This window comes from Crinia signifera, chromosome 5, assembly GCF_055691185.1.
Source record: "Crinia signifera chromosome 5, ASM5569118v1, whole genome shotgun sequence".
Taxonomy (NCBI): domain Eukaryota; kingdom Metazoa; phylum Chordata; class Amphibia; order Anura; family Myobatrachidae; genus Crinia; species Crinia signifera.
In genome coordinates this window covers 189,162,510-189,190,277 of record NC_139221.1, presented here as the reverse complement: position 1 = coordinate 189,190,277, position 27,768 = coordinate 189,162,510, and the positions used below count along the sequence as shown (strand labels likewise).

Below are 27,768 nucleotides of genomic sequence, written 5' to 3'. Positions count from 1 at the left end.
TGCTGCTATGTATATTTGACAGCATTGATTTCCTTATATGTATATTTACCATTTTTTTAGGCTCCTTGAAAAAGGTCCTTTTAATACGGACCGAAACGTCGGGGCATGTGAATGGATTACAAATAATTAATAAATTTATCACCTTTGTTGACTTGACTCGAACCTTTGGATGATTATAAACTTTTGATTGACAACACATCATAAGCAGTGTTGTGTTGTGGAGAGTGCCCCACATCCCCAATCTGCGGACTGGGGAAAATAAGTATACTGTGGGTACATATTCCCTTTGTAGGGCACCCCACCTTTGTGACATTATTGTGCGAGTGTGGTCTCTCCCCTCTCCATATATACATATATATATATATATATATATATATATATATATATATATATATATGTGTTTGTTTTAAGAAAAAACAAACATTAATGATTCCTACAGATAGAGCCGGGCTCCCTCTTGCTGGCGAATTGCCAGAACGTCACCACTAGCGATCCGCCAGCAGCCCGGCTCTCCATCTGACTGAGACAAGCGTGCGTCTCAGTGTCCGTGCGACGGGAACCTGTCCGTCTCCGCTTCAGGGAGACGGACAGGGTTAGGGGGGGGGGTGCGGGGAGGCGGTGGGGACCCGGGGGAAGCCGTCGGAACGGGACGCCCGCGCATCTCGTTACCAGGGGTTTTGGCAAGAAGATGCAGCTTTATGCCTTCTGTTCCCAGCAGCGACAATATTCCTGCCAAACACCATACGCGCAGTGGGGTAAATCCCCATGCCCCCCACAGTACGGTATAGTGGGTAGACCATGTCTACCCCACCCTACCCATGGCATTTCAGGTATTTTTACACATAATAACCCCAGTAGTGCCATATGCAGAATGCCTATTCACAGGGCCATATGCAGAATGTTTATTCGGAGGGCCATATGGGTCCTTCCATGCCAAATCATCACAAAAAAGCTAATTTTTCAACCCATCTGTCTCAGATTTTCATGAAATTTGGTAGGATGATAGATGACAAAGTTACTTTAAAATGTAAAAATGCCCCACCTGCAGTGCACATGGTTTTGCCCATCTAAGAAGGATTTTGTCAGAAAGAATGAACCAAAATAAGGCCCTATGTGAGGTGATTGTTCTGTGCTATTATATTGGATGAAGGATAGTGATAGTGCTGGGATGTCATTATTTGTGTGTTTCATTTTGTAGTTTTCATATTATTGTCATTCTTTACGTGATTACTGTGTATTACTTTTAAATTGTACTGATATTGGGTGATCTTAAATAACAGGTAAGTATATAATGTAAGGAGGTAGGGAAATGCCCTTTCTCATGCAGTGTGAACAATACGAAAATAAAATAGATAGAATGAAATAAAAGTGCAATGTAGCATGGTATTTTGGGGTTACCAAATGTGTTTGGTATCTCCTTGTGATCGATAGTGCTGTGCCCAGTGTTTTTAGTGTTAGTCTATAACATTTTGGCCTTTAATTATCCATGTCTTATATTCTAGTTTTTATCTCTTTTTCTCCTCCTATTAATTTCTTCTTTCTTTTTCTATTGATTTTTATGAATTTTTATGATTTGTCTCTCAAATGATGGTATTATTTTTCATTTCAGAGCCGTTCCAACACTCCCCTTCGATCTCTCAGGGTGCTCTCCACATTCTTGGTAAGTATCTGTGATGTTCTCTATTTGTTAGTGTATTTGTTGTATTTTTCTTTTTTTACTTTTTTACCATTCTGTAACATGTGGACGAATTTCTTAAGCTTCTCTCTTTATTTTAAAACCTGTCTGTTTTCCGTTTAGTTAAATGTCTTTGTACATTTATTAATCTGTTTCAAGGTTCATGATGAGGATCTCCTTTTAGATGATAATGTCTTCATATGTGGGTTATTCCAAGTAAGTCATGAAATTGTTGTTCTCATTCATGCCCTTTGGTATGATGGTATCCATTTGGAAGATCATTCTGGTCTCTCTTTTAGCCAATTCTTGTACTGAGTTGCCTCCCCTTATTCCCATTTTGATCTTTTCTAAGCCATAGGCTTTTAGGTGACCTGGGTTGCAATCATGTTTTCACGTTGCTTGAATCTTGCACGGTCTTTCTTGGCATTTCTGTTATTAATATGCTCTAAGACTTGTACTTTTAATTTTCTGTTGGTCATGCCTATGTATTTTTTGGGGCAGCTGCATTGTAGGCAATATATCACACCCATCGTGTCACAATTGATGTAACCTTTGATTTCGTTGATTTTTCCAAATCTATCCTGATAAGTTTTGGTTTTGAGCATGTACTCACAGGCTTTGCATTTGCCACACACATAGCTTCCATCCGCTATGTCTTTCTGTGTTTTGTTGGAGAAGTGACTGCTCACAAGTCGGTCCCTTAAATTGGCAGATTTTCTCCAACTCACATTGGCCCTGGTTCCTATTTGGGATGCCAGTTGCTCATCAGTGAGGAGTACTTCCCAGTGTCTCTGTAGGATACTCTGTATTTCCTCTGCTTGGTTACTATAGGTACCAATGAAGCGGGTTTTATTGTCATTGTCCTTTTCAGGTTTCGTCTTAGTTCTTAGTAGCAGATGTCTGTCAACCCTTCTTACATCTTTCCTGTGTTTCCTGATGTTTTTTCTGCTGTAGCCTCTTTGTGTGAGTCGTGCTTCGAGTTCTTCCGTCCTTTTTTTGAAGATTTCTGTATTCGAGCAGTTTCTCTTAATTCTGAGTAGTTCTCCTTTTGGGATATTTCTCTTGGTGGCTGGGAAGTGGGAACTCTTGAAATGGAGGATGCTATTTGTAGCAGTGTCCTTTCTGAACAGGTCTGTCTCAATTTCTCCTGTTTCGGTGATCATTATAGTAAGATCCAAAAAAGTCACTTTTGTCTGACTCATCTCTGTTGTCAGTTTCAGGTTCCAGATGTTATTATTCAGTGTTCCAATGAATTCTTTAAAAAGATCTTCTGGTCCCTCCCACAGAATCAGCAGGTCGTCTATATAACGATACCATGCATTAATGTGCTGGGTGTATTTCTCATACTGTTCACTGAATACATGTTCTTTCTCCCACCACCCGTGGTACAGATTCGCGTAACTTGGTGCACAAGTAGTTCCCATAGCTGTACCCCGGGTCTGTAGGAAGAAATGGCCGTTAAAAACAAAGAAGTTTTTAGTTAGAATAAATCTTAACAGACGAGAAAATTCCCTGGATCAAAAGACCAAGGGAAATTAACAGGCGCTTGACAGGAGGTGTTTTTTCGGGGTGTAAGCTGCTGCTCAAGGGGGGATAGTCAGTCCCCACCAAAATAAAACACAAAACCAAATCACGCCGAAGCGTGTGAGCAGCGCTAAATGAGGTGACACACACCAGATTACAAATATAGTAATATTTTACTGGATAATTTTAAAAAGCATATATAGGGGTACAATACAAAATGCAAAATTCACAGTAAAAACAATATAGGTACCAATTCTTCACATCACAAGCTGCGGTAAATATAACTGTATCGAGTCCGGTATAGGGCAAAGGATATGTATCACGTGATATTTAAAGAAATAGGAAGGGAAGTCAAGAATTAATTATAGGTAAGTGCACGTTACCATTTGGTGGACGATCTGTGTAGTAGCCACGGGTGATAGTGGGAATCCTCACCCGGGTAGATGATAATTTTTTGGAAAGTGCTGTCGATTGGCTTCCGCTGATAATGTAACCCAGGGGGTTACATTATCAGCGGAAGCCAATCGACAGCACTTTCCAAAAAATTATCATCTACCCGGGTGAGGATTCCCACTATCACCCGTGGCTACTACACAGATCGTCCACCAAATGGTAACGTGCACTTACCTATAATTAATTCTTGACTTCCCTTCCTATTTCTTTAAATATCACGTGATACATATCCTTTGCCCTATACCGGACTCGATACAGTTATATTTACCGCAGCTTGTGATGTGAAGAATTGGTACCTATATTGTTTTTACTGTGAATTTTGCATTTTGTATTGTACCCCTATATATGCTTTTTAAAATTATCCAGTAAAATATTACTATATTTGTAATCTGGTGTGTGTCACCTCATTTAGCGCTGCTCACACGCTTCGGCGTGATTTGGTTTTGTAAATCTTAACAGATCACTTAGGAAGTCATTGAGAAGTATTCAATGTTTTTTGAGAGTCTGGCTCACCGCTCACTGTTCTGTGTCCCTGTGATCTCGCTGAAGTGCTTGGCACTTTTTCTTATCTCCTCATTTCTGACTTCCTCAGTATTCAGCTCACTGACCCCTTTTGCGAACTTAGCATAATTATGCGAGTTCAAATGGGAGAGCTGTAACTGGAGACATCTGTTTTCTCCTGCTCTCCACGTGAGCTGGTCAGAGTGGGATATTCCTGAGCAGTGTGTTCATCTCAGCAGCGTGTTCCTCACATTTGTGGACTTGTATTTTTTTACAAAGGTTTAGAAAGGTAAATGTTTTGTTCAGTATTTATTTTACAACAAATGGCTGTGTGACTATTTTAATTGGGTTTGTGCAGACGGGTGTATTTTGTTCTGTTTGGCCTTTATCCTTGTGTTGTGCTTTTAGCATTGTTTCTTTGCCCTGTGTTTTTATTAATTTTTTTTTATAATTGTTAGCGTGTTTAAAAGCCTGTTTGGGGGTTAGGTGAGGAAGAAGAGAGGAAGCATGGGAAATTACTAGGAGCATTTCAAAATGATTTCTTATTGGTTACCATTAAAATAACTTATTAAATTCCAAATAAATTAATATAGAAGTACAGCATTATGGCACTTGCAATAAATACATTAGAGTACATTTTTTTGAATTTATAAGCCATAAAAAAACAAAAAAATAACAACTTTAACAAAGATAGCCCTACAGTTCACCTAAAAAAGATGCCGAGGGAAAAATGGAGAACATCTCTAAAAAAAGAAACCAGCAGGACTCGCAATTTGTGCATTGAATACACTTTTTGAGAGAGACACTAAAATCCCCATTGAACAGACATGGGGAGAAGTGCAGGGTGAACTGAGTTAGCTTCGCAAAATATTTTTGGAGAAGCAACAGAGCTGAATACAGGGAAGCACAAAATAGGAGAGAAAAGTTCACTACTCTCCAAAAAACATGCACACTCACCGTTATTTACGGCGACATAGGAGCATTAAATACATGCCATTGTGTTCTGTTCTTTTTCCCATGCTCAGAAAGTATTCTGTCGCTCCTATTCCCACTTCATGCTCTATGCTGGTATACAGAGCCTCAACATCACATGTACAGAGCCAGGTGTTCTCTGTAGTGGTTACATTCTCCAGCTTGTTCAGAATGTCCATGGTATCCCTGGTATGTGATGGAAGTTCTGTGACGAATTTCCTTAGATAGGAATCTACATACATGCTCGCTTTTTCGGTCAGGTTACCCATTCCGGACACGATTGGTCTTCCTGAGGGTTGTTTCGTGTTCTTATGTATTTTGGGGAGTACATATATTGTAGATATTTTAGGGTACTCTACCCATAGGAAATCATGATCCTGTTTATTAATGACGCCATCCCGGAAGGCCTTAGTGATGATATCCTGGTACTGTTTCAAAAAATCAGGTAGTGGGTTAGTCAAGAGCCGTCTGTAGCAATTTTTGTTTCCCAATTGTTTATTTATTTATTTCACATAGTCATCTTTCGACCATAGGACGACATTCCCCCCCCCCCCCCTTATCTGAGGGTTTTATTACTACCTCATCCCATGCCTGTATTTCGTTCAAAGCTTTCCTTTCTCCTGGTGTCATGTTGTCTTTTTTTATGCTGATAGGATGGATTGCATTTTACCATCAATGCATGGTGGCGGTCTCTTGATACTAGGTTTTGATACACCTGTATCGGTGGGCATATATTCATTTGGGGAGTGAATTTTGATTTCTTTTTTAGTTTTTGGCTCCTTATCTATTCTCTGACGCAGAGAAGAAATGGGCAATGCGGGGGGGGGGGTCTAGCAAGCTGACAGTCTGCAAAATGCAGCGTTGTCTTTCCATGTGTTAAATTATGATCTATTTGTTTTATAATTAAAGGGGAGAACTTTTTTTTTTCAAGTAATTTGGCTTGCCACACTTATACCAGAAATTGAGAGATAGATGGAACAAAACTGCACCGTCTTTACAATTTTTTTTTTTTTTTTTAAGCACCAAATTATACCCCTTTCACACTGCACTGTTAAAACGGTATATTGCCTTTTTTTTCCATTTTAAAATGTTTAAGGCTGCAGTGTGAAAGCGCCAGAGTTGATTTACCGGTTAAAGTTAACCGTTATTTCAACACGTTTAAAAAGCAGAGTCCTACACGCTTCAAAGCCGTTTTTTAGGCAGTGTGAATGGCTCTATTTCTATGGCTTGAAACGTGTCCCTTGGGGGTTAAACGGGTTGAATGTGTGAATGGTATTAAATGCTTTTTAAAACGGTTTTCACCTGCAATGTGAAAGGTCTTAAGGTTCAGACCCGTTTTAAAGTCCCATTTAAGAATACCGGGTCATTACCCGTTTCTGCAATGTGAAAGCAGTATTATTTGTGCAAACTTGAATTCTCTCAATTACTGACAAGTGTGGCCACCAATATTATTGAATCTCGCTGGGGCCATGATTGATAACGCCTAGTTATGGAAAATGACTTTATAACCCTTGTATATAACGGCAAACACTGAAATAATTGCACACCAACACAAACTTGTAAAAAATGTATGACAAAGCTTTGCTTGAAAAAATAGCTTGATTACAGGTATTTGCAAATGCAGACTAACACAAGAAACATGAAATTGATTAGCTAACACTTAAACAATAATTCTAAATCAAATCAAAATGGAAGCCTATCAAGGAAAATGATCAGCCAATTAAACCACATTTCATAGTTACCTCCAGTCCCCTGCTTGCCTGTTCTTCCTCAACTGCCTCCCTCTTCCTTCTCTAACTCTGATATTTAAACCTTAATCACATTAATTGGTACTTGTGTATTATCACGATGCCCAATTATCATACGTATGCTACCGTAGTGAATCGCATGTCCCGTTATAGTGCCGTGCGATGCGATTTCAGTAGTTAATTCGGTAATTCTTTAGTGGTGTATGCGTAACTGTGATTTCAGAATTAGCATAGGTAACGTAGTCAGTCAGAGATACGTTAATTGTGTAGTCAGTCAGAGATAGTATTCCCGCTCCCTGAGGTGAATTTGTGACAGTAATGGCAGCATCACTCAGACCTGCAGCAGAATTATCCCATATGGCTGAATCTGTGACTAATATCTTCAGCCTGCCTAAGAAGGATGAGGGGGCTGTCCAATTCTTTCAGGACAATCATCTGCTGCCGGTGATGCAGAATTGCACCAACGGGCACCCCATGCGCTTGACGGTTAAGGTTACCTCAACAATTAATTTTTGGTGGGATCTCACGAGAAAGTGGCCAGTGCTTTCTTACAGTGGTGCCAAAACGTGATGCCACCACTCTTATGTCTGCCATAAATGAGAACATTGAGCCGGGCACAACCATTTACTCTGATTGCTGGCGGGCATGCAGCACAGACCAATTGGAGCAGGCAGGCAGGATATAATCATGCCAGATTGAATCACAGATATAACTTTGTAGACCCCAATACAGGTGTGCACACGCAAACCATCGAATGCCTTTTGGGCTCCTGCAAATGGCGGAACAAGCACCAATGGGGAACAGCACGTCACCATTTACAGTCCTATTTGCAGGAGTTTATGTGGTGGAAAAGTTTGGCTGCAGATAAGCCATTTGAGCATATCCTTCACGCGCTGATGCTGCTCCCAAGGCAGATTGACTGTTTAATTATCTTTTTTTGGGTCATTTCATCATTAATGTTCTTATTCTTGTAAATACCAGTTTTTAATCTTTATTGTTGGTATTCTTGATTGATTCTTATCATTGTAATTATTGACTGTTTAATTATCTTTTTTGGGTCATTCTTTTCATCATTAATGTTGTTGTTCTTGTAAATACCAGTTTTTTATCTTTATTGTTAGTATTCTTGATTGAATCCTATCATTGTAATTATTTTTTGTGATTATTCTCATTATTTCTTTTAATATGCTTTTCCTCATTAATTATTTACTAAATTAAAGTAGTTATTAATTAACACATGTCATCATTACTGTCAGATGAATTGCAGGTGTGAATGTGTCCCGAAAAAAACCCACTATCCATGTGATCCTGAAGCGTGGCGAGCGCACGCGTTACGCGTCTTCCCGACCTTTTCATACCCCCACTATCCACATCGGTGTGGAGTTTATTTTATATAGTGTGGCGAGCCACCGAGCCCGAAGCGTGGCTAGGGCAGCGAGCCCCGCGAGTGGCCACGAAATACAAGTTAAGTAATCAGCGTCCCCTTGCCACGCTTCGGGCTCGCTGCGCTTGCCACACTTTATAGAATCAACTACACGCAGACGTGGATAGTGGGGGTATGAAAAGGTAGGGAGGACGCGTAATACGTCCCCTCGCGGGACTCGCTGCGCTTCGGGATGACGTGGATATGAAAAGATATTTAGCATCACATATACATATACACAGTGTTTTGTCACATATGCATATACACAGGGTGTTCTGTCACACATGAATATACACAGGGTTAAAATCGCATGCAATCGCATGTGATTTTAGTGTTATGGTGTGCAGTGCGATGCGATGCGAAAATTGTACAGGGTGCAGTGAATAAATTAACTAGTGAAATCGCATCGCATGCAACGAAAAAGTGACATGCGATGCAATTTCACTATGCAGAATAGCCCGCTAAGAAAATAGCATACTGGGCTCCGTGATAATACACAAGTACCCATTAATTAATTAATTACTCATAAGCATTCAGTCTTATCGGCAAGCTCTGCTTTCAATCATGATGTCATAATTAACCCAACTTCCTTGTTACTAGGGAAAGATTCAGTGGCCTTGGGGTCTACGCATGTGTGGCCCTGTTCCCATATTATTGATAAGTTTGTGGAGACTAGCTGGCTGTCCTTGCTCTCTGTACTGTCAACATCGCATTCTTACACTTATAAAATAAAAAAAATTCGGTACTTTCGGATTATCACGGCTCCCATCGCATGCCATATATAGTGGCATGCGATTGGATGCGATTTTTGCCGGTTTTTACAGGTTTTTTTTTTACAAAATCGCATCGCATGTGATTTGATTGCATGCGTTTTTTAACAGAAAAGCATCCAAATGCATTGAAATTAGTATCAAACATGTTCAATGGCTCCCAAATGTCATTTTTGAGGCTGCACCACCCCCACTATCAATGCGAACCCGAAGTGTGGCGAGCGCAGCGGTACGCGTCCTACGACCTTTTCATACCCCCACTCTCCACGTCGGCGTGGAGTTGAGAATAGAAAGTGTGTCGAGCCCGAAGCGTGGTGAGCACAGCGGACACCTGTGAAGCCTGCGAGGGGACGCGGATACCTGTGAAGGTATCCAGCTGCGCTCGCCACGCTTCAGGCTCGGTGGCTCGCTGCACTCGCCACACTTTCTATTCTCAACTCCACGCCGATGTGGATAGTGGGGGTATGAAAAGGTCGTAGGACGCGTACCGCCGCCCCTCGCGGGCTCGCTGCGTTCGCCACGCTTCGGGTTCGCGTTGATAGTGGGGGTGGTACAGCCTCAAAAATGACATTTGGGGGCCATTGAACATGTTTGATACTAATTTCAATGCATTTGGATGCTTTTCTGTTAAAAACGCATGCGAATGCATGCGATCAAATCGCATGCGATGCGATTTTTTCATGTGCGATGGCCATCGTGGGAGCCGTGATACTCCACAAGTACCAAAAATTCTATAAGAAATCACTTTTCCAGCACTGTTCTGAATTTTCAGCAATTTTATAATGTTTTTTTATGCAAATCATAGTTGACAAAATGGTTGCTGCTTCTAACAAACACATACTGCTTAGCGCAAAGGGTAGGTCTCATACTCCATGGCTAGTACCTTTTACTACAAGCTAACACCAGTTTGTCACGACCCTAGTCGGCGATTCCCCAGATACGACAAACTGAGAATCCCGGCCACGCGACACTTCTCCTGGGTACCCCAAGCGTGTGAGTATTTCACCACGATTCCGCTTGCCACCAATCAAAGTAAGCTTTTGGACTTAGTCCGCGACAGCTTTGATTCTGCCGACACACCAAATTATGAGTTACAGGGTAGCGCCCTGGCGATTCGTCAGAGGCTTGGGCTGGAAAACAGCAGATACCAGAACTAATTATGACTTTTAATTAAGTGAAAACACTACAAGGCTTACAGGATATTACAGAAAACATAAGTTACAAGATATATGATTAATAGGTAAGTCAAACGTAAAAACTGTTTCGAATAAAACAAAAAGGGAATAAAGAAACAAACCACTTCAAGGACACACAGCATGAAGCGGGGTTTGGAGTGGAAATCTCTCCGGATACTCGATCATTTCAGAGACAGGTATCGGACCCATCCCATTCCCAAGAAAATGAACAACATGTCTTGTGAACAACACACTTTTAAGATTTGCAAAACACACACAATCACAGCCCCCACCTCAGGAATCTCCCTGTTTAGGGGTTTCATTAGGATATACCCAGGGGCTGGCTAATTGACTTCCCTTTTGAAGATGAGCAATTTAGCCATTCAATCACCCCCCTGGGGCCTCCTAATTCTTATCTCAAATAAGGTGTCATTCTAGAGTTCTAAGGGAATTGCTTTTCTGACATCTCTTCTGGTCTGGGAAGACATTTGCCAGAGACCCTGGACTTCAGTACAATTTTTATAGATGCAGGGGCGAAGGCGAAAACCTCTGCTTTCCTGTTGAGTTTTCAAACAGCTGGTCAAGGGTTGTTGGAATAACCTTTTTACCCACCATTTCTTCATAACAATACAGGATACGTGCAGGTCACTTATCAATAACATTGTATGTACAGTTAGGCCCATTCCGGCATCAGAATGGCGCTTAATCATGACACCTCCCCCTTTTAAGATCAGCATGGGAGCAGTGGCCAAACCAGCCACAGACTCCCATGCTGAGCCCTGACACTTGTCAGTGCCCTGCCCGACAGACTGCTGCAGTTTCCAGGTTCAGACCAGCACTATGGGCGGGGTCTCCGAACTACCGGATTCTTGCTCCTCTTCCAGGAGACAGCAAGCCGTGGGCAAACAGGTGTCCCTGCCCAAGCCATCTGTGGGCACACTGATATAGTGGAAGCTATGTCCCCTTGTGCCATCCTTGCTGGCAAGGACACAGCTCACCCCAGCTGTGCGTTGGACTCCTGGGCATAGATTCTCACCTGCCGCCGGCAGTTCTGTTTGCCATCCTGGGGTCAGAACCAACCTCTTCTGCCACACCTCATACGGGCATTCCCCTGAGGTGTAGGCATTCCAGAGCCTCTGCTTGGCTTGGGCAGCCTTAAGAGGACTGTGGGACAATGCTATTAGGTGTTGTAAAGTACCTTTACACGACATGAGGTTCACAACGATAAATATGATACAAATCATATTGGCTATGGCCTTTCCTGTGTTTACCTCAGCACTATATACCATGGGACAGGTAATCCTGTCACCTTCCCAGAATCTCTTGTCCTGGTCTCTTGCCTGAGCTGATTGACCCCCCCTCCCTTTCACTGGGGGGAAGGTACACTCCCTCGAAGCCTTTGTGTGTGTGAATTGTGAAGGGGGCACGTTTCTGCAGGGGGGAAAACCAACAGGTCATTGTCCCCGTGTTGGAAACATCCAAGTCCAGCCTTTCAGAGGTTAATGGAGCTGAGTTTATCTGTGCTCCGCGGGCCCTCAGACCCTTCTGGTTACACACAGCAGCTTCACGACTTGCCACTGGCTCTATTACTGAAGCAACCCTCTCACTATACCCATGTGTATCAGTCACACTTCCCAGGTACGGGGCAGCCGCAGTGGGAGGCGGCTCACCTGGCATCTGCAGGCTTGCAGCCTCTGTGACGGTTTGGTCACGGAATCTCTCCGTGTTTGGAGGGGACCCCTGCTGGGTTCCTGTGTTCATCAATATCTCCTTGGGGAACCATTCCCGGGAGAATATGGGGACAAGGGCATCGGCCATATTGTCATAGGTAACCAGCATTTTACATACTTGGTCTGGCTGGGCTGCAGATGATTCTACCCTCTGTCCTAGATTGATTTGATATTGTCATAGGTAACCAGCATTCTACATACTTGGTCTGGCTGGGCTGCAGATGATTCTACCCTCTGTCCTAGATTGATTTGATATTGTCATAGGTAACCAGCATTCTACATACTTGGTCTGGCTGGGCTGCAGATGATTCTACCCTCTGTCCTAGATTGATTTGATATTGTCATAGGTAACCAGCATTCTACATACTTGGTCTGGCTGGGCTGCAGATGATTCTACCCTCTGTCCTAGATTGATTTGATATTGTCATAGGTAACCAGCATTCTACATACTTGGTCTGGCTGGGCTGCAGATGATTCTACCCTCTGTCCTAGATTGATTTGATATTGTCATAGGTAACCAGCATTCTACATACTTGGTCTTGCTGGGCTGCAGGTTATTACACCTCTGGTGCTGGATGTATGTAAATGCTTTGGTAATTGATCATTCTGCACACTGCTTTAGATATCAGAAATGTGTTTTTGACAAACTTAATTTTGCAAGTTAAAAAGCAAATCTCTGTTGAATATGTGAAGGGAGGAATATCTTATAACTCTTAATGACACATGCTATCTTGGAATGCATGGATGTTTATGTAAGCCCCTTTTATTACCATTCATTGTAGTAGGGGGGTTGGGATTGGGTGGGGAAAGTCCAATTACTGAGTGCAGGTGCATTTGTTGGTCATTACATAGGCTGTGTGCATAATAGTTTTGAAGTGCATCATTTTTAAAGTGCGGCATAATTTAAATATAACTGTGGCGTTATACTGGCGTTACACTGAAGTGAAACAGAAGAACAGAAACAACAACTGAGAAAACCAAAGTCTGCTTTGAGTGAGTTCAATTTATTCTCACAACATACTACTCCTGGCTACTTAACCATAATATCATAATTTTTACATCTGCAAACAACTTTTACTATCACTGTTAATGCTTGTATTTGCACTGTCAGTTTTGAAAATGCCCTGCTGTACCTCTAATGACTTCACCTCCCCTGCTCTTCCATTGATTTTAGGTGTCCCCCAAAATTTTATTCTTGGCCCTCTTCTTCTCTATCTTTATACGTCCTCTCTGGGTGAGCTTATTTGCTCACTCGACTTCCACTATCACATCTATGCTGATAACACTGAAATCTACCGCTCCTTTCCTGAACTCTCTCCCTCCATCCTCACTCATATCTCCAACTGTATCTCTGCTGTCTACTCTTTGATGACCCAGCTCTTTTTTAGACTTAAAATATCAAGGACTAAGCTGACCTCTTCCCACCCTCCTGCATAAAACCCGACCATCTCTCATCCTAACCTACTGTTTATTCTCACCTCTTTCCCTTCTGTGTCACCCCTGTCTGTCTAACCCTCCCTTTTTAGAATGTAAGCTCTCACGAGCAGGGCCCTCTCTCCTCATGTGCCTTTCTTAGAATATATAAAACTCTGCCACCCTGATGATTGCTTCAGTGTCCTGTCCCCTGATGCAACTATCCATATTAACCATGTACTTGTCCTAAACTGTCTTGTGCTGTAATTTGTTATGTGTTTTTGCTAATAACTATGCTCTGTAAAGCGCTGCGTAATATGTATGTGCTATATAATAAACTGTTAATAAATAAATATGCAGCAATAATAACAGTTGAGAAAACAGAGTGTAATAAAAGCATAGGATTATTGATGTGTTAATTTCTGTTTTAACATTTGCTACAAGGAACAATCACTATATGCAATAGTTTAATGTGTACATAAGCATGTGCTTTGTAAATATTTAAAGAACAAATGTCCCAGTGTTGCGTCTCTTGTATAAGGGAGAGCGGGGGAACAGAAAGGCCGAATCTAAGTCAACCTTATTGCTGTGTCTCCGATCTGTTTCTTTTGCCTCTGCCTGCATGTAGGGTAGAACGGAATGCACGTTCCTGTGCTTTCGGCGGCTGCTCCCTATGTCGCTCAGTGCGGCGTGTGGGGGAAAATATCCACTGACAGCTCAGCTGGTTCCTGTCCTCGTGCGACTGCTGTTTGAGCCTTTGGATGCGGCGTCTGCAGGAGGGGATCAGCTTCGCTAAGTGCAGTGTAGGGGAAAGTATGTGCGTTGTGGGGGAGAGTGCCTGACGGTATACTAAAAACAACTAGCAAGGAGCGCTGAAGTGAATAGAAACTAAATGTATTTAAGTAAAATTTATTGGTACACAAATACAGTTAATTCTGTGCAAATGCACACTAATATAAAACTTTTGAATCTGTTACACAGCCTACACATATACATTTACTACAAATTGAAAAATAATAGCAAATAAAAAATTAAAATGAAAAATAAATAAAACATATATATTGAATGAAAAATAAAAAATAAATTAAATAAAAATAAAAAATGAAAAAAGGGGGAGGGAGAACAGTGGACAGACAAATAAGCAGCACTGAATAAGCAGCCTATATTAGGCACAATTTCTTGACCATAAGTGTGATAAAATTACCCGCGTTCGGGTATAAGAATAAATCCTTAAGCTCGTGAGGCTTAGTTGGGGATATCCATAGCTTAAAAGAATTCAAGTATTGCTAGAATATTGAGCATATCTGATATTAAATGATCAGGGCCAGGTGCCCGGTAATTTGCATGACACAGTATAGCAGCAGTGTGTTTTATATATTACCGGTCCTTTTTGGGGGCTGAACAGCGCTGGTTGGGTGAAATGTCCTCGCTTGGACCTGAGGCATGGAGACCCAGTGTGGACGATGCGGCTGCAGTGTGAGTGGCGCTGCTACTGTGGGTGTCTCTCCGGCGCGTCTGTCAGCGTGTGGAAGATTAGCCTTGCTGTATCCCGGCGGCTCCTTGCCGTTTGTGCACCGGACTCTCGTGGTGTAGCAGCACTTCTGGGAGCTCTGCCACTGCTCCACCTGTGCTATGATGTTACCACACACGGGACCTGTTAGATGGTGTCGGTGAACCGGGCGGCCAAGCTTCACAATCAGACTCTTCCTGGGAAAACGCGTTTCTCAGCTCACACGGCGGCTTTCTCAATTCCATTCTCTGGAAAAAGCCGCACAGTAGTAAAAAGCATCCCACAGTAGTGGCGCCACTCACACTGCAGCCGCATCGTCCACACTGGGTCTCGGTGCCTTAGGTCCAAGCGAGGACGTTTCACCCAACCAGCGCTGTTCAGCCCCCAAAAAGGACCGGTAATATATAAAACACACTGCTGCTATACTGTGTCATGCAAATTACCGGGCGCCTGGCCCTGATCATTTAATATCGGATATGCTCAATATTCTAGCAATACTTGAATTCTTTAAACTGTGGATATCCCCAACTAAGCCTCACGAGCTTAAGGATTTATTCTTATACCCGGACGCGGGTAATTTTATCACACTTATGGACAAGATATTGTGCCTAATATAGGCTGCTAATTCAGTGCTGCTTATTTGTCTGTCCACTGTTCTCCCTCCCCCTTTTTTCATTTTTTATTTAATTTATTTTTTATTTTTCATTCAATATATATTTTTTATTTATTTTTTATTTTTATTTTTTATTTTCTATTTTTCAATTTGTAGTAAATGTATATGTGTAGGCTGTGTTAACAGATTCAAAAGTTTTATATTAGTGTGCATTTGCACAGAATTGACTGTATTTGTGTACCAATAAATTTTACTTAAATACATTTAGTTTTTATTCACTTCAGCGCCCCTTGCTAGTTGTTTTTTGTTCTATTTTGGATGGTAGAGGTTGGCAACCCTCCAGCACAGAGGCAGCAGAAGTTGAATTGGCCCAGTACACACTAAGATATTCCCTAGCGCCAAAGACATTTGTTGTTTGTTCCTGACGGTATACTGACTGGTTCCAGTATTGATGCGGCTGATGCCAGCGCCGCTAAGTGCGGTGTGTGTGGGAGGGGTTCAGACGGCCGTTTCGCTGTCGCTTCATCAATCTTTATAAAGGCTGAATGTTAATAATGCATGTTCATTATTAACTATGATTTTGAAAGTTTGTTTACAAGTGTTACAGTAACTATTTTTTTTATTTTTTCTACAGTAATCCCAGATGCAGTTGTTTTATGAGCACTCGCCAACATTTATTTGCTGGGTACTGAATTATTCATTGCACTCTGTTTTGTAGGTAAGATATACAGTACTGTGTGTGTGTGTGTGTGTGTGTGTGTGTGTGTGTGTGTGTATATATGTATATATATATATATGTATGTATATATTTGCAACCAGGATCTTCTCCATATGTGGACAAAACTAAACATATTTTCAAGTGTTAACTACAAATATAAGTATCCCCTAAATATATATGACAGAGGGACCGTTGCCGGTTGGGGTTTTGCAGGCAGAAGCAGAATTTCCAATAAGCAGTGGTCTGAGCCTCATTTTCCAGTAACAGTGTTATCGCCCGATAACGGGTCATTTACGGCACAGTAGAGATGGGCTGCGATTAGACTGATAATCCTGTTGGGAAATTACGGCATAGAATGGTACCCCGCTTAGTGTTTCAAAAATAATATAATGGAAATATTGTAACTTTTGGTAAATGTCATATTTATATGCATATTATATATAATATGCAGTTGTTTTATAGCTAATTATATTTGCTTTTTGCCCAAAGGTGCATATCAATGAATAATTTAAATGATCCACAACAGTGGAACATCCATCCAAATGAAGATGGTGGAGAAGGGAGTAAATGGAATTATGCTTTACTGGTACCAATGCTGGGCCTTGCTGCTTTTCGTAAGTTTAATTAGTATCATTTTATAAATATGAAACCTGATATGTATGTGCTAAAATCTATTATATAATTAGCTACTGTGTCTATATTGCTGTTAAGAAGTGAGAGCTGGAGGGATGATTTTCAGAAGAATCCCAGTGGCATTGCTATACAATTGGATAGTGCTCAAAATGGGAGCACGTACATTTAAAAATGGAGAATGATGAACGCGGGAAATTTAAACTGACCAGGAAAAAAGAAACCCAGCCAATTGAATGTGACCTTTAGAATTTCCCCGACCTCCAGGCTGCAGAACACCCAACTGTACTTACCACACATACAGTATTTTTTTCTGAAGGCACCCGTCAAACTCTCCTTTCACTATCATTCATATGGGATTCTGAGGTCTCAATACATTGGGGAATAGAGGTCATCTGACAGGAGACCGGCATGTAAATCTCTTCAACCAGGGTGTGCTGGTTCCTCCCCTCTAGTTTTCGAAAATGTGCCCTCAGGAGAGGATGCACACTCCTGGAGCTCCAGAGAGTGTTTCTTCAGTTTACTTTACTTTATAATTTTGGGATGGCTATTTGGGCGTGCCTGCTTCGTTCGAAGCCAGGGGAAGGGACAGTTGCAGACCTCTTAAGGAACCAAACTGATCTCTGCTGCAGGTCCACTGACCTGAGATGATGTTGTTACCGCGGGCATTGCGCTGCAGCGCGCACACCCCCAACATGCCGCACACCATTGGCTGAGCCTGAAGACATCAGTGGTAAGTGTTCCCCGGGGTCCCCACAGTGGGGTACCCCGGTTCATGTGTCCCTGCACAGGGATCGCTCACAGCCCCTGGATGCCAAGAGCAGGGCTGCAAAGAGAAATCCTGGGCCCCGGTACAACAGCGTCACGGGGCCCCCCCTGGAGTGGCGAGCTACAGAAAAGAGGTGCATACCTCCCAACTTTGGCAGCGGAAAAAGGAATATATGTGCGTGCCGCAGGCACACGCCAAAAAATTTTGGCCGCCGTTTTGTCGCTGTGAGGGCATGGCCAGTGCTGTGTGAACTGCTGGCCATGCCCTCAGCCTCCCCGCCTTATTAGAAGCATGCAGTGTTTAATTCCCGCAGGACCGTCCCCAAAAAATGGGATGTCACACAAAAATCGATACACACTGACTATGCCACACCACGTTGCCCCCCACAGTAAGGCTTCTAATAAATTATAAATTACCTGCTTGTTGCCAAGGGGGTTAATGTCCGTTGCCAAGGGGGTTATTGTCCGTTGCCAAGGTGGCTAAGGGTTAATATGCATTGCCAGGGTTTATTGCTTGTTGTCAAGAGGAGTTAATGTCTGTTGCCAAGGGTTCTTGCTCGTTGCCAAGGGGGGGTTAATGTCTGTTGCCAGGGGTTCTTGCTCATTGCCAAGGCGTTAATATACGTTGCCAGGGGTTATTGGATGTTGCCAAGGGGTTATTTTTTGCCAGGGGTAAATGCTCGTTGCCAAGGGGGGGTATTTTCCATTGCCAGTGGTTCTAGCTTGTTGCCAAGGGGTTAATCATACTTGCCTACTTTTGAAAACTAATTTCAGGGAGATTTGAGCTGCTAAAAGAACGCAATGTGTCACTGAGAGGGTGTGTCATGCTCTGCCCAGAGGGCGTGTATAACTTCACCTATGGGCGCACCTATGGCCACTATGGGGTTTTCCTGCAGTGGCAGAAGAAAACTCTGGAACACTTTGGGCCTGATTCAGTTACGGATGTTGCTTCCTGTAACACTGCACTAAACATGTGAAAGAAAACTTCTGCCTCTTTTGCTGCCTATACATATATAAGTACGTGCATTACACACATCTACCCCACAACCCTCCCCTCATATTGCAGTCAGTACACACCACTATATTACATTACACATATTCCCCCACATTACACCCAGTACATACAGTACATACATGCTATTACATTACACCAGGGCTTGGCAAATGTTTAAAAATGTAGGAGCCAGGATGAAAATGTGTGAACTGCAATGCCTATTATACATGCTACACACCCATTACATATTATACCACTTGCTTGATGCCAGGGGTTGCATACTCTTTGCCAGGGGTTGCATACTCTATGCCAGGGGTAACATGCTATTTGCCATAAGGGATTACCCCTCCTCCTCCTCTTCCCTCTCTCTCCCTCCCCACCGCTACAATGCGCGGTAATGACAAACGCTGTGGGGGACAATCCACCTGGCTCCGGCTGTATCAGATCAGGTCCACGGCGTGGCTATTTTAAAACTCAAGGTGGCTTTAGGGCCAATTGGAGCTTGTGGTCTGACAGCCAATCAGGAGCCACCACTGTTGCTCCTGCTTGGCTCCCGAAGTGCGAGCTCCGATTGGTCGCAAGCCATCTCCACACTGCGGACTTGATCTGACACAGCCGGAGCCAGGGGGATTGTCCCCCACTCTGCCCGGCTGTTGCATTGACAGAAACCACCACTCTGCCCAGTGTGATCTGATACCTGGCAAATCTGGTCACCCGCAGGTTCTGGTCCCCATGGTGACCTGGCCCCGGGGTTTGTCGAGCCCTGCATTACGCACAGCTCCCCCATACACACACTGCCACATAACACACATAATATTAAATTATACACAGTACTCCATATTACAACCAGTACACACACACACACACACACACACACACACACACACACTGCTGTTACATTACACACACATATAGGGTTACCACCTTTGTGTTGAGCGATTCCCGTACAGTGACTTGCCCCATGACACACCCCCAGCCCACCCATTGACCCACCCCCAGCCCTGCCCCTTGACCGCCTTATGGTTTTTTTTTATTACATTGCTTCGAATCTCTTCTTGATTTCGCACACGGTACTGCCACATACACTTTACACCACATCACACACTGAAATGCCCATTACACGTTATGCCACACACTGATGCCCATTATACATTATGCCACACACTGTGATGCCCATTACACGTTATGCCATGAGTGGACACTTTAAAAAGAAAATAGCGACCAAATGGATAGTGCGCGCCGAAGGCGCGCTCCAAAAATTTGCACCATAATGCTTATTACACGTTACACATCTGTATTATACTTCATGCCATTGTGCTTATTATAGGCTCAACAATTTTCTCTTAAAAAAAGGACAACATGCGCAATGCGCGCCAGAGGCGCGCGTCAAAAATTCACACCATAATGACTATTACATGTCACACACCCATATTATACCACATGCCATAATGGCCATTACGAATTATGTTAGGGCGCACGCCGGAGGCTCGCACCAAAAACTTACACCAGAATGCCTATTATACATCACACAACCATTACAAAAGTATACTACATGCCATTACACGTTATGCCAATCACAACATAATGCCCATTAAAAAATACCACACACCGTAATGGCTATTACATTTTATGCCATATAAATGCCATTTACCTCCATGCTTGATGGAGCCGGGCAGGGGAGATCATGCTGCTCCAGCCCCCTCCTTTATGGCTGACCCACCATGACACTACTCAGTGTGTGACTGCAGGAGCCGAGGGGACACATTACAACACAGGCATCAGCCACACTGCCGACTGCGCTAGGCTGGCAGTGTGGCACTGCAGGTGTGTGTGGGCTGGGGCGGCTGTGTGCTGCTGGCTGGCTCTCGCCTCTCTGCCTGCTGGCCTGCCCAGCCGTGGAGTGGACTGGGGACAAGTTCACACAAGAAGACAACTTACAACTGCCACAACTGCAGCCTGCACAACTCACCGCCATGCCACGCCGTCTGGTCATACGTCGCGTCTGACACAGCCAGGCACTCATGTGTCAAGAGGTGGTGAGGTGTGTCAGTTATGCAGTGCCAGCGCCGCACGCAGGAGGAGGAGCCGGAGGACACGTGTTATCATAGGAGGTGGAATCACTGACACAGACACTGTCTGTGTCCGTCCCGCCACCCTCCTCCTCCCATTGAGTGCCGCGGCAGAGTGACTGTGTCACTCATTACTCAGCCGCAAATTCAAAGACACTGAAAGAGTAGGGGACAGTCTGACGGCATGTGTCACCGCCCCGCGGCCAAACCACCCCCCCCCCCCTCCGGCTTCAGTCACTTAAGTCAATGTGACTGTGTGCAGTCAGTGACAGTGTTTATGTGGGGGATGGCCGCCCGGCACCCGCAGCGGCGCCGCTGCCCGCTGTGCATCAGCAATAAGCGGTGCCGGCCGGGCAGGGGGATCATTCCCGGACATTGTATAGTCCGGGGCAGCCACCCGTCCGGACTCCGGACGCCAGTCTAAATTACCGGACTGTCCGGAGTAATCCCGGACGGGTGGTAACCCTACACACACACCATTATATTAAATATACACAGCATGCCATCTTACAGCCAGAACACACACATTGCTGTTACATTACACACACACACACACACCATTATACAGTATTACATTATACACCCCCCCCCCCCCCCCCCAAAAAAAAATCATATTAAAGCCATTAAAACCTCTGTTTTAAATTACACCCAGCCAACTCCTCCCACCCCCACCCATACACATTTTCTGCAGCCACTGCCCCAGGAGATACAGCTCTTACCTGGCTGTGTTCTCCCTCCTGTGGTGCAGGGACCCGGCAGTGTAGTGGAGCAGGCAGCTAAAGGCACTGGCAGACTTATAGGAGCAGGAAGAGGCAGGAGCAGGCCTTGTCCCTGACACACGGAGCCGGGCTGCTGCTGCTGCTCCGAGTGTGGTGGGCGGGGCCAGCCCCGCAGTGCAGAGCCCTGGCTGTGAGTCTCACTCTCCCCTGCTTCCACTGATCAGACGCTAGAAGTCATTTTTCACTTCCAGCATCTGACAGGGAGCACAGCCCGGCAGCATTACCAGGAAGTGCAGAGCTGTGCTTCCTGTCAGACACTAGAGGTGAATTATGACTTCTAGCGTCTGTCTCTCATTCTCTCTGTGACACTGCACTATATGCAGGGTAAGGGAAAGGCAGGGGCAGCCGCAAATGACAAGCGGGTGGCCGGACACATGGGCGGGTGGTTGGGCGGGCGGACACTAGTCCTCCCGCAGCCCCAACAATTTTTTTTTTTTTAAAGTGTGTGTCTGGACCCGGGCCCCCCTGGCAGGCCCGGGCCCAGGTAAAATGTACCCGCCCCCCCTGCCTCTCGGCGGCTCTGGCCAAGAGCTGCCACTCTGGTCCCGATCTGAGCTAACCAGGCACACCCAAACAGCCACCCCAAAATTATAAAGTAAAGTAAACTGAAGAAACACTCTCTGGAGCTCCAGGAGTGTGCATCCTCTCCTGAGGGCACATTTTCGAAAACTAGAGGGAAGGAACCAGAACACCCTGGTTGAAGAAAGCTTCAAACAGGCACTGAAAACTGCCCTATTCATCAAAGCGTACCCTTCCACTGCATGAAATAATCCTGCATAAACTAGTTGGTTCTCCGACCCCTTGCTTGCACCTCTTGTAATCTGTCTGTCTCCCCTTCCTACTAGATTGTAAGCTCCTCCGAGCAGGGCCCTCTTCCCTCCTTTTATTAAAGCTCTCTTCTCTTCACAATTCACTCACAGCTCATGCCACCAGGGCATGTTCTGATCTGTTGTTAACATGTTTAACACCGGCACCAGTATAAATATAAGTATAGCCCATTAGAGGGGCGGGGCTTAGCTCAGATCGGGACCAGAGCTAGAAAGCGCGCTTATACACTGCTTCCTGCTTCTTCATCCTGCTGTGGGCACCATTACAGCAGCAGAGACACTGACTATAAGCCAGTATCCTCTCTATGCATACAGCAACCACTCCTCAGCAGTGCAGAGAGATTCAGACAGCAGAGACAGCTAGTATAGCACTGTGTAGCGTTTTCTGTGTGCTTTACAGCCACATTGGTGCATAATTGTATGCACATACATACGTTTTACCAGTCCCTCAACTAGGTTACCAGGGTTAGTGCTGGTCCCCATATGCCTCTGAGTACTCCCCACTGCTATCAAACACCTCACACTCACATACAGGGCCATCTCTAATTCCATTCCTCCATTCTAACCTCATCTCCATTCATCCACCCTTTACGGTCGGCCAACAACTGTCGTCTCTCCTCCACACTGATCACTGCTTCTCATGCTAGAATACAGGACCTTTGCCCGTGCTGCACCCCTTCAGTGGAACGCACTCCCTCGCTCCAATAGACTCTCCCCGACCTTGCAAAGCTTCAAACGGGCACTGAAAACTCCCCTATTCATCAAAGCGTACCCTTCTACTGCATGAAATAGTCCTGCATAAACTAGCTGGTTCTCCGACCCCTTGCCTGTTTACATCCTGCTATCTAGCCACCACCCACTTGCTTGCACCTCTTGTAATCTGTCTGTCTCCCCTTCCTACTAGATTGTAAGCTCCTCCGAGCAGGGCCCTCTTCCCTCCTTTTTTTAAAGCTCTCTTCTCTTCACAATTCACTCACAGCTCTCCTATACTCAAACACTCAGTGACCATCTTCATCCTGATACTCATCTCCATTATTGGCCTCAAGCCTCTTATAGTATGTTGATTGAGTCCTCACTACTTATATTTAAGCTGTAATGTGTATTGAACTGTGGCGCTCTTTATTTGTACTCTATTTTTGTTGTTTATTCAATGTTATGCCAAGTTTTGTCTCCATGTACTGTTCCTTTGTACGGCGCTGCGAAACACTTGTGGCACCTTATAAATAAAATATTATTAATAATTGTGCACACAGTGTGTGTGTGTGTGTGTATATATGTATGTATAAGTATGTGTGTGTAATATATATATATATATATATATATATATATATATATATATATATATATATATATATATATATAATATTCCAAACGGACAAAGGCACTCAGAGGCTTGATGCAGGTGAAAAAACTGGAGGAATTTTTATTCCATTGCCTGTCTACGTTTCGGGGGTCATGCCCCCGTCGTCAGGACACAAAGGCACAAGTAACAACCTACTCAGTGAGTAGGTTGTTACTTGTGCCTTTGTGTCCTGACGACGGGGGCATGACCCCCGAAACGTAGACAGGCAATGGAATAAAAATTCCTCCAGTTTTTTCACCTGCATCAAGCCTCTGAGTGCCTTTGTCCGTTTGGAATATTGTGCATGGATGTCTGTGTGTCGACACAGACCATCGACTCATGGCAACAGAGCAAGCCACACGGAAACGCAGCTCACGTCAGTCCTGAGTGACAGGTCCTTCTCTTGGTAGGTATATATATATATATATATATATATATATAATAACAATGAATGGAGTCACTCACCAGTCTTTCAGGCAAATCAAGATGGGTTTATTCAGGCAGCATGGCAATAGTAGTGGGCATCGACGTTTCGGTCCGCCTCTGGGACCTTTTTCAAGATACAGTGCAGGGGCTAGTGCCTCACTATTTATGCAACCAGTGACCCGGAAGTGCTTCATCATAGTCAATTAATCAATAAGTGATAAAAAATACATGTACCTCAATATTATATATATCTATAGTGTTATGACACATAGGCATACTGGCGCAGAGTTCAAATATAAAGTGTAAGTGCATGTAGGCAAAGTTTAAGGTGCTTAAAAAGTTGTGCAGTGTATAAACATACCTGTGGCCCGCATATGTGGAACGCACGCTACCGGACCTGGAAGTGACGTGCGCAAGGTGAAAGTGCCGGCTCACGTGATGCTCAGCATCAGCGTCTCCGGCTTATTCTAAGTGTATAGTGTGTATTCTATGGCCCGCATGCATGGAGCGCACGCTGCCGGACCCGGAAGTAGCGGGGGGAAAAAATGTAACTGGTTCGCGCTGTGTGCAACATCAGCGTCACCAGTTGTTATGGAAACAGTTTGTGTTGAGTGTTTATCTCTGAGGCGAAGTATCACGCCTCATAAGCTTTCATCAATAGTGCTCATATTTTATCAGTAGTGCTCATGTTTTAAAGAGGGTATGTTTGTGGGGCTTATGTGGTGTTCAATCTAAAAAATTTAATAAAAATTTACCAACGGTGTCATATGGTATTCATGTGTTGTGCATTCGCATCCACAGGGTCAGAGGTTAGCACAAATATTACATTCATGTAAGCCATATATGATTACCTACATAATTATATGTGTTAAAAAGAAAAAAGGAAACTTATAAAACATGTGAAAAAAAGGAAACTTACAAAATAATAAATCTACATAATGCATATAGTACCTCTAATGTCATCATGCATAGGGATGCATACAGTACAACATTCTTATCTTCACACGATCATATGAACGGTGTACTAATATCATTTATATATCATATTTTTATATATCATATTTTTATATATATCTTGTTTTTTGCCACAGGTTGTATCGTCAAAAAAATTGGTTGAGAAAAGAAGAAGAATTTGTATACAGTCACTGTAGTGACTTTCAAACTTATGTAAAGGGTCATGCAGGGGAGCGGTTATTCATTGCAGTTCATGTCAGTACTCCAGGAAAATGCTATAATGGATTGATTCATTGAGGCCTCTTGGCCATATGGTGTCTAGCTTGTGAATCCACATGGCCTCACGGCGTAGAAGGGTCTTTGCCCTATCTCCCCCATGGTTTAGGGGTGGGATTCTGTCGATTATCATACATCGGAGGACAGATAATGGGTGCTTAGCTTCCAAGAAGTGTTTGGCAACCGGTTTGTCAGTAGTGCCAGTGAGGAGCGCTGAAGTAATAGACGATCTGTGGTTTGCCATTCGCTGTTTAAATGTGCAAATGGTTTTCCCCACATAGACCAATGAACATGGGCATTTTAGGATGTATACCACGTAGTCAGATGTGCATGTGAGCCGGTGCAGTATGTTAATCTTCCGTCCTGTGTAGGGGTGATGGAAGAATGCACCTGGCATCATACTTCTGCACGTTATATATATATATATATATATATATATCTCTATATCTATCTATCTTATTTGTTTTTCTACAGGCAGCATACTGCTTCACATCACTAATTAACCAATATAAATTGGTAGAATAAACACACTGGTATGTATCACTATATGTAACTCACTATTAATAGTAATTAAATCAATACATAGCATATATATATATATATATATATATATATCTCATGCATGGGAGTCTGGCACTCAAATAAACAGCATTACTAACAAGCAAAGAAATAGAGGAATACTTGCTGGGGTGCCCTCCTTGATGTGATCCAACATAGATCCAACCAATTAGTAGTCTAGAAAAGCGGCACTCGCACAGGCTGTAATAAAAACGGTCCTTTAATCGTCCTACAGTATCGGGGTTCCCCCCGTTGTCAGGGACAGCAGCACACACATACAAGTACACATACAACATTTAAATACCCACTGCACAAATTACCCCCCACGCCCACAGACACTAGATTGCAAAGGCTGAGCTCATCTGCGCATCGCTGTGTGTCCACTGCCGAACCCGGAAGCATGATGTGCGCCGGGTCAGCTCCGTGTGTCAGCGTGCTGCAGCCAAGATTCTATTTCCGCCAACCAGGCACTGTCTGCACTGCCAACCAAAGGTGGAAGTGAGGTAACCCTGGCCGGCGGCTCCCGGAGGGAGCTTCAGAATACGGTTGCCTAGCAACCGAGTGTATACAACATTTAAAAACAAGCAGCGTTTGTGCCGATCTACATGTCAGTGTGCCACATTTCTTGCGCAATGACTCTGAAATAGCTACACCTAGCCAGATATTATTAGAACAGGTAAAAAAAAAGGAAAAATTTCCCCCCTGTGACTGTAATGAATAATATATAGTGACCAAGGAATGTGGCATGAAACGGTCATTCGAGCAACACAAATAATATATCAGCATAATACAATGGAATCTATACACAATTATGTATGTATTACAAAAAAAGAGAACAAAACCACATATACAACACACAACGAAATGACAATAGCTTATTCATAGCATATTGCATGCCCAGGGCAAAATATCATTATTATATCATGTTAAATACACATGAAAAAAACACATAATTCATTTATGCGAAGAAAGCTTCGGAATGATCAACATTTATGACATTTAAATAGTAGGCATCATGCAGATATTTGTAAAGATCGCCAGACTACCTTAAACACAGAAAAGAAGTGAAGGATGTCCGGAAAATAATTCTAGACACAAGATGTATTTTATAAATAGCATTGGAGACCTAAAATCTCATTTAAGCCATCAGGGGACAGCGTACCTAATTGATATATCCAACGAGTTTCCCGTTGCATAAGTAATTTATTCCTGTTCCCACCCCTAAGAGAGGATGGTATATGATCAATGATCATGGAATTGATTTGGTTGACACTGTGATTTTTCTGTATGCAGTGTCTCGCCATGGGCTGGTCACTGTGCCCCTTAAAGAAGGCTTGAGTGATTGCTGTCCTATGTAGGGCCATACGTTCCTTGAATTGACGCTGGGTCTTCCCCAGCAAGCATGGGCACGTCAAGAGGTATATCACGTAGGTGGAGGAGCAGGTTAATGAGAAATTGATAGAAAAAAACCTTTCAGAATGGGGATGCTTAAACTTGTCACCTACTGTCATGGTCTTGCATGTAGTACAGCCAAGACAGCGGTGACATCCATTCTTTTTGGTTAAAAAATGTGTCGGTTTACTGCTACTCCACCCCGTGATATCCAACTTGACCATGGAATCCTTAATATTTTTAGACCTAGTATAACTAGGCAACAGTCTGGCGTCATACAATAATGGTAAATCAGTGTCTGAAGAGACTATGGGCCACCATTGCTTGGCTTTTCTCGTGGTATATTTACTTTCAGAGCAGAATTTATTTACCCATGGGATTAGGGGTTTTGGATCCTTTGGGCTTACTTCTAGCTTCCAAGGTCTTATCTCTCAGAATGTTAAAGACTTTTTGTTTGGACTTATTCACCAGGGCACGAGGATATCCATGCTCAATAAATTTATCTGCCATCTTGTTTAAGGCAGGTTC

The 27,768-nt window shown here is 43.5% G+C and overlaps 1 protein-coding gene across 11 annotated transcripts in view; it reads left to right on the top strand.

Moving 5' to 3' along the window:
- Window positions 1–27,768, top strand: part of CCDC127 (coiled-coil domain containing 127) — a 172,853-nt gene that overhangs the window by 86,110 nt on the left and 58,975 nt on the right. For 7 of the 11 annotated variants that reach the window (XM_083188334.1, XM_083188339.1, XM_083188337.1 and 4 more), the window contains 3 exons: window positions 1,610–1,660; window positions 16,142–16,225; window positions 16,715–16,839. In XM_083188334.1, coding sequence (XP_083044460.1) covers window positions 16,725–16,839 — 115 coding nt within the window. In that variant the 5' untranslated portion in view covers window positions 1,610–1,660; window positions 16,142–16,225; window positions 16,715–16,724. Of the gene's footprint in view, window positions 1–620; window positions 1,661–16,141; window positions 16,226–16,714; window positions 16,840–27,768 lie in introns of those variants that run through there. The other 4 variants (XM_083188341.1, XM_083188340.1, XM_083188332.1 and 1 more) reach the window with 3 other exon arrangements.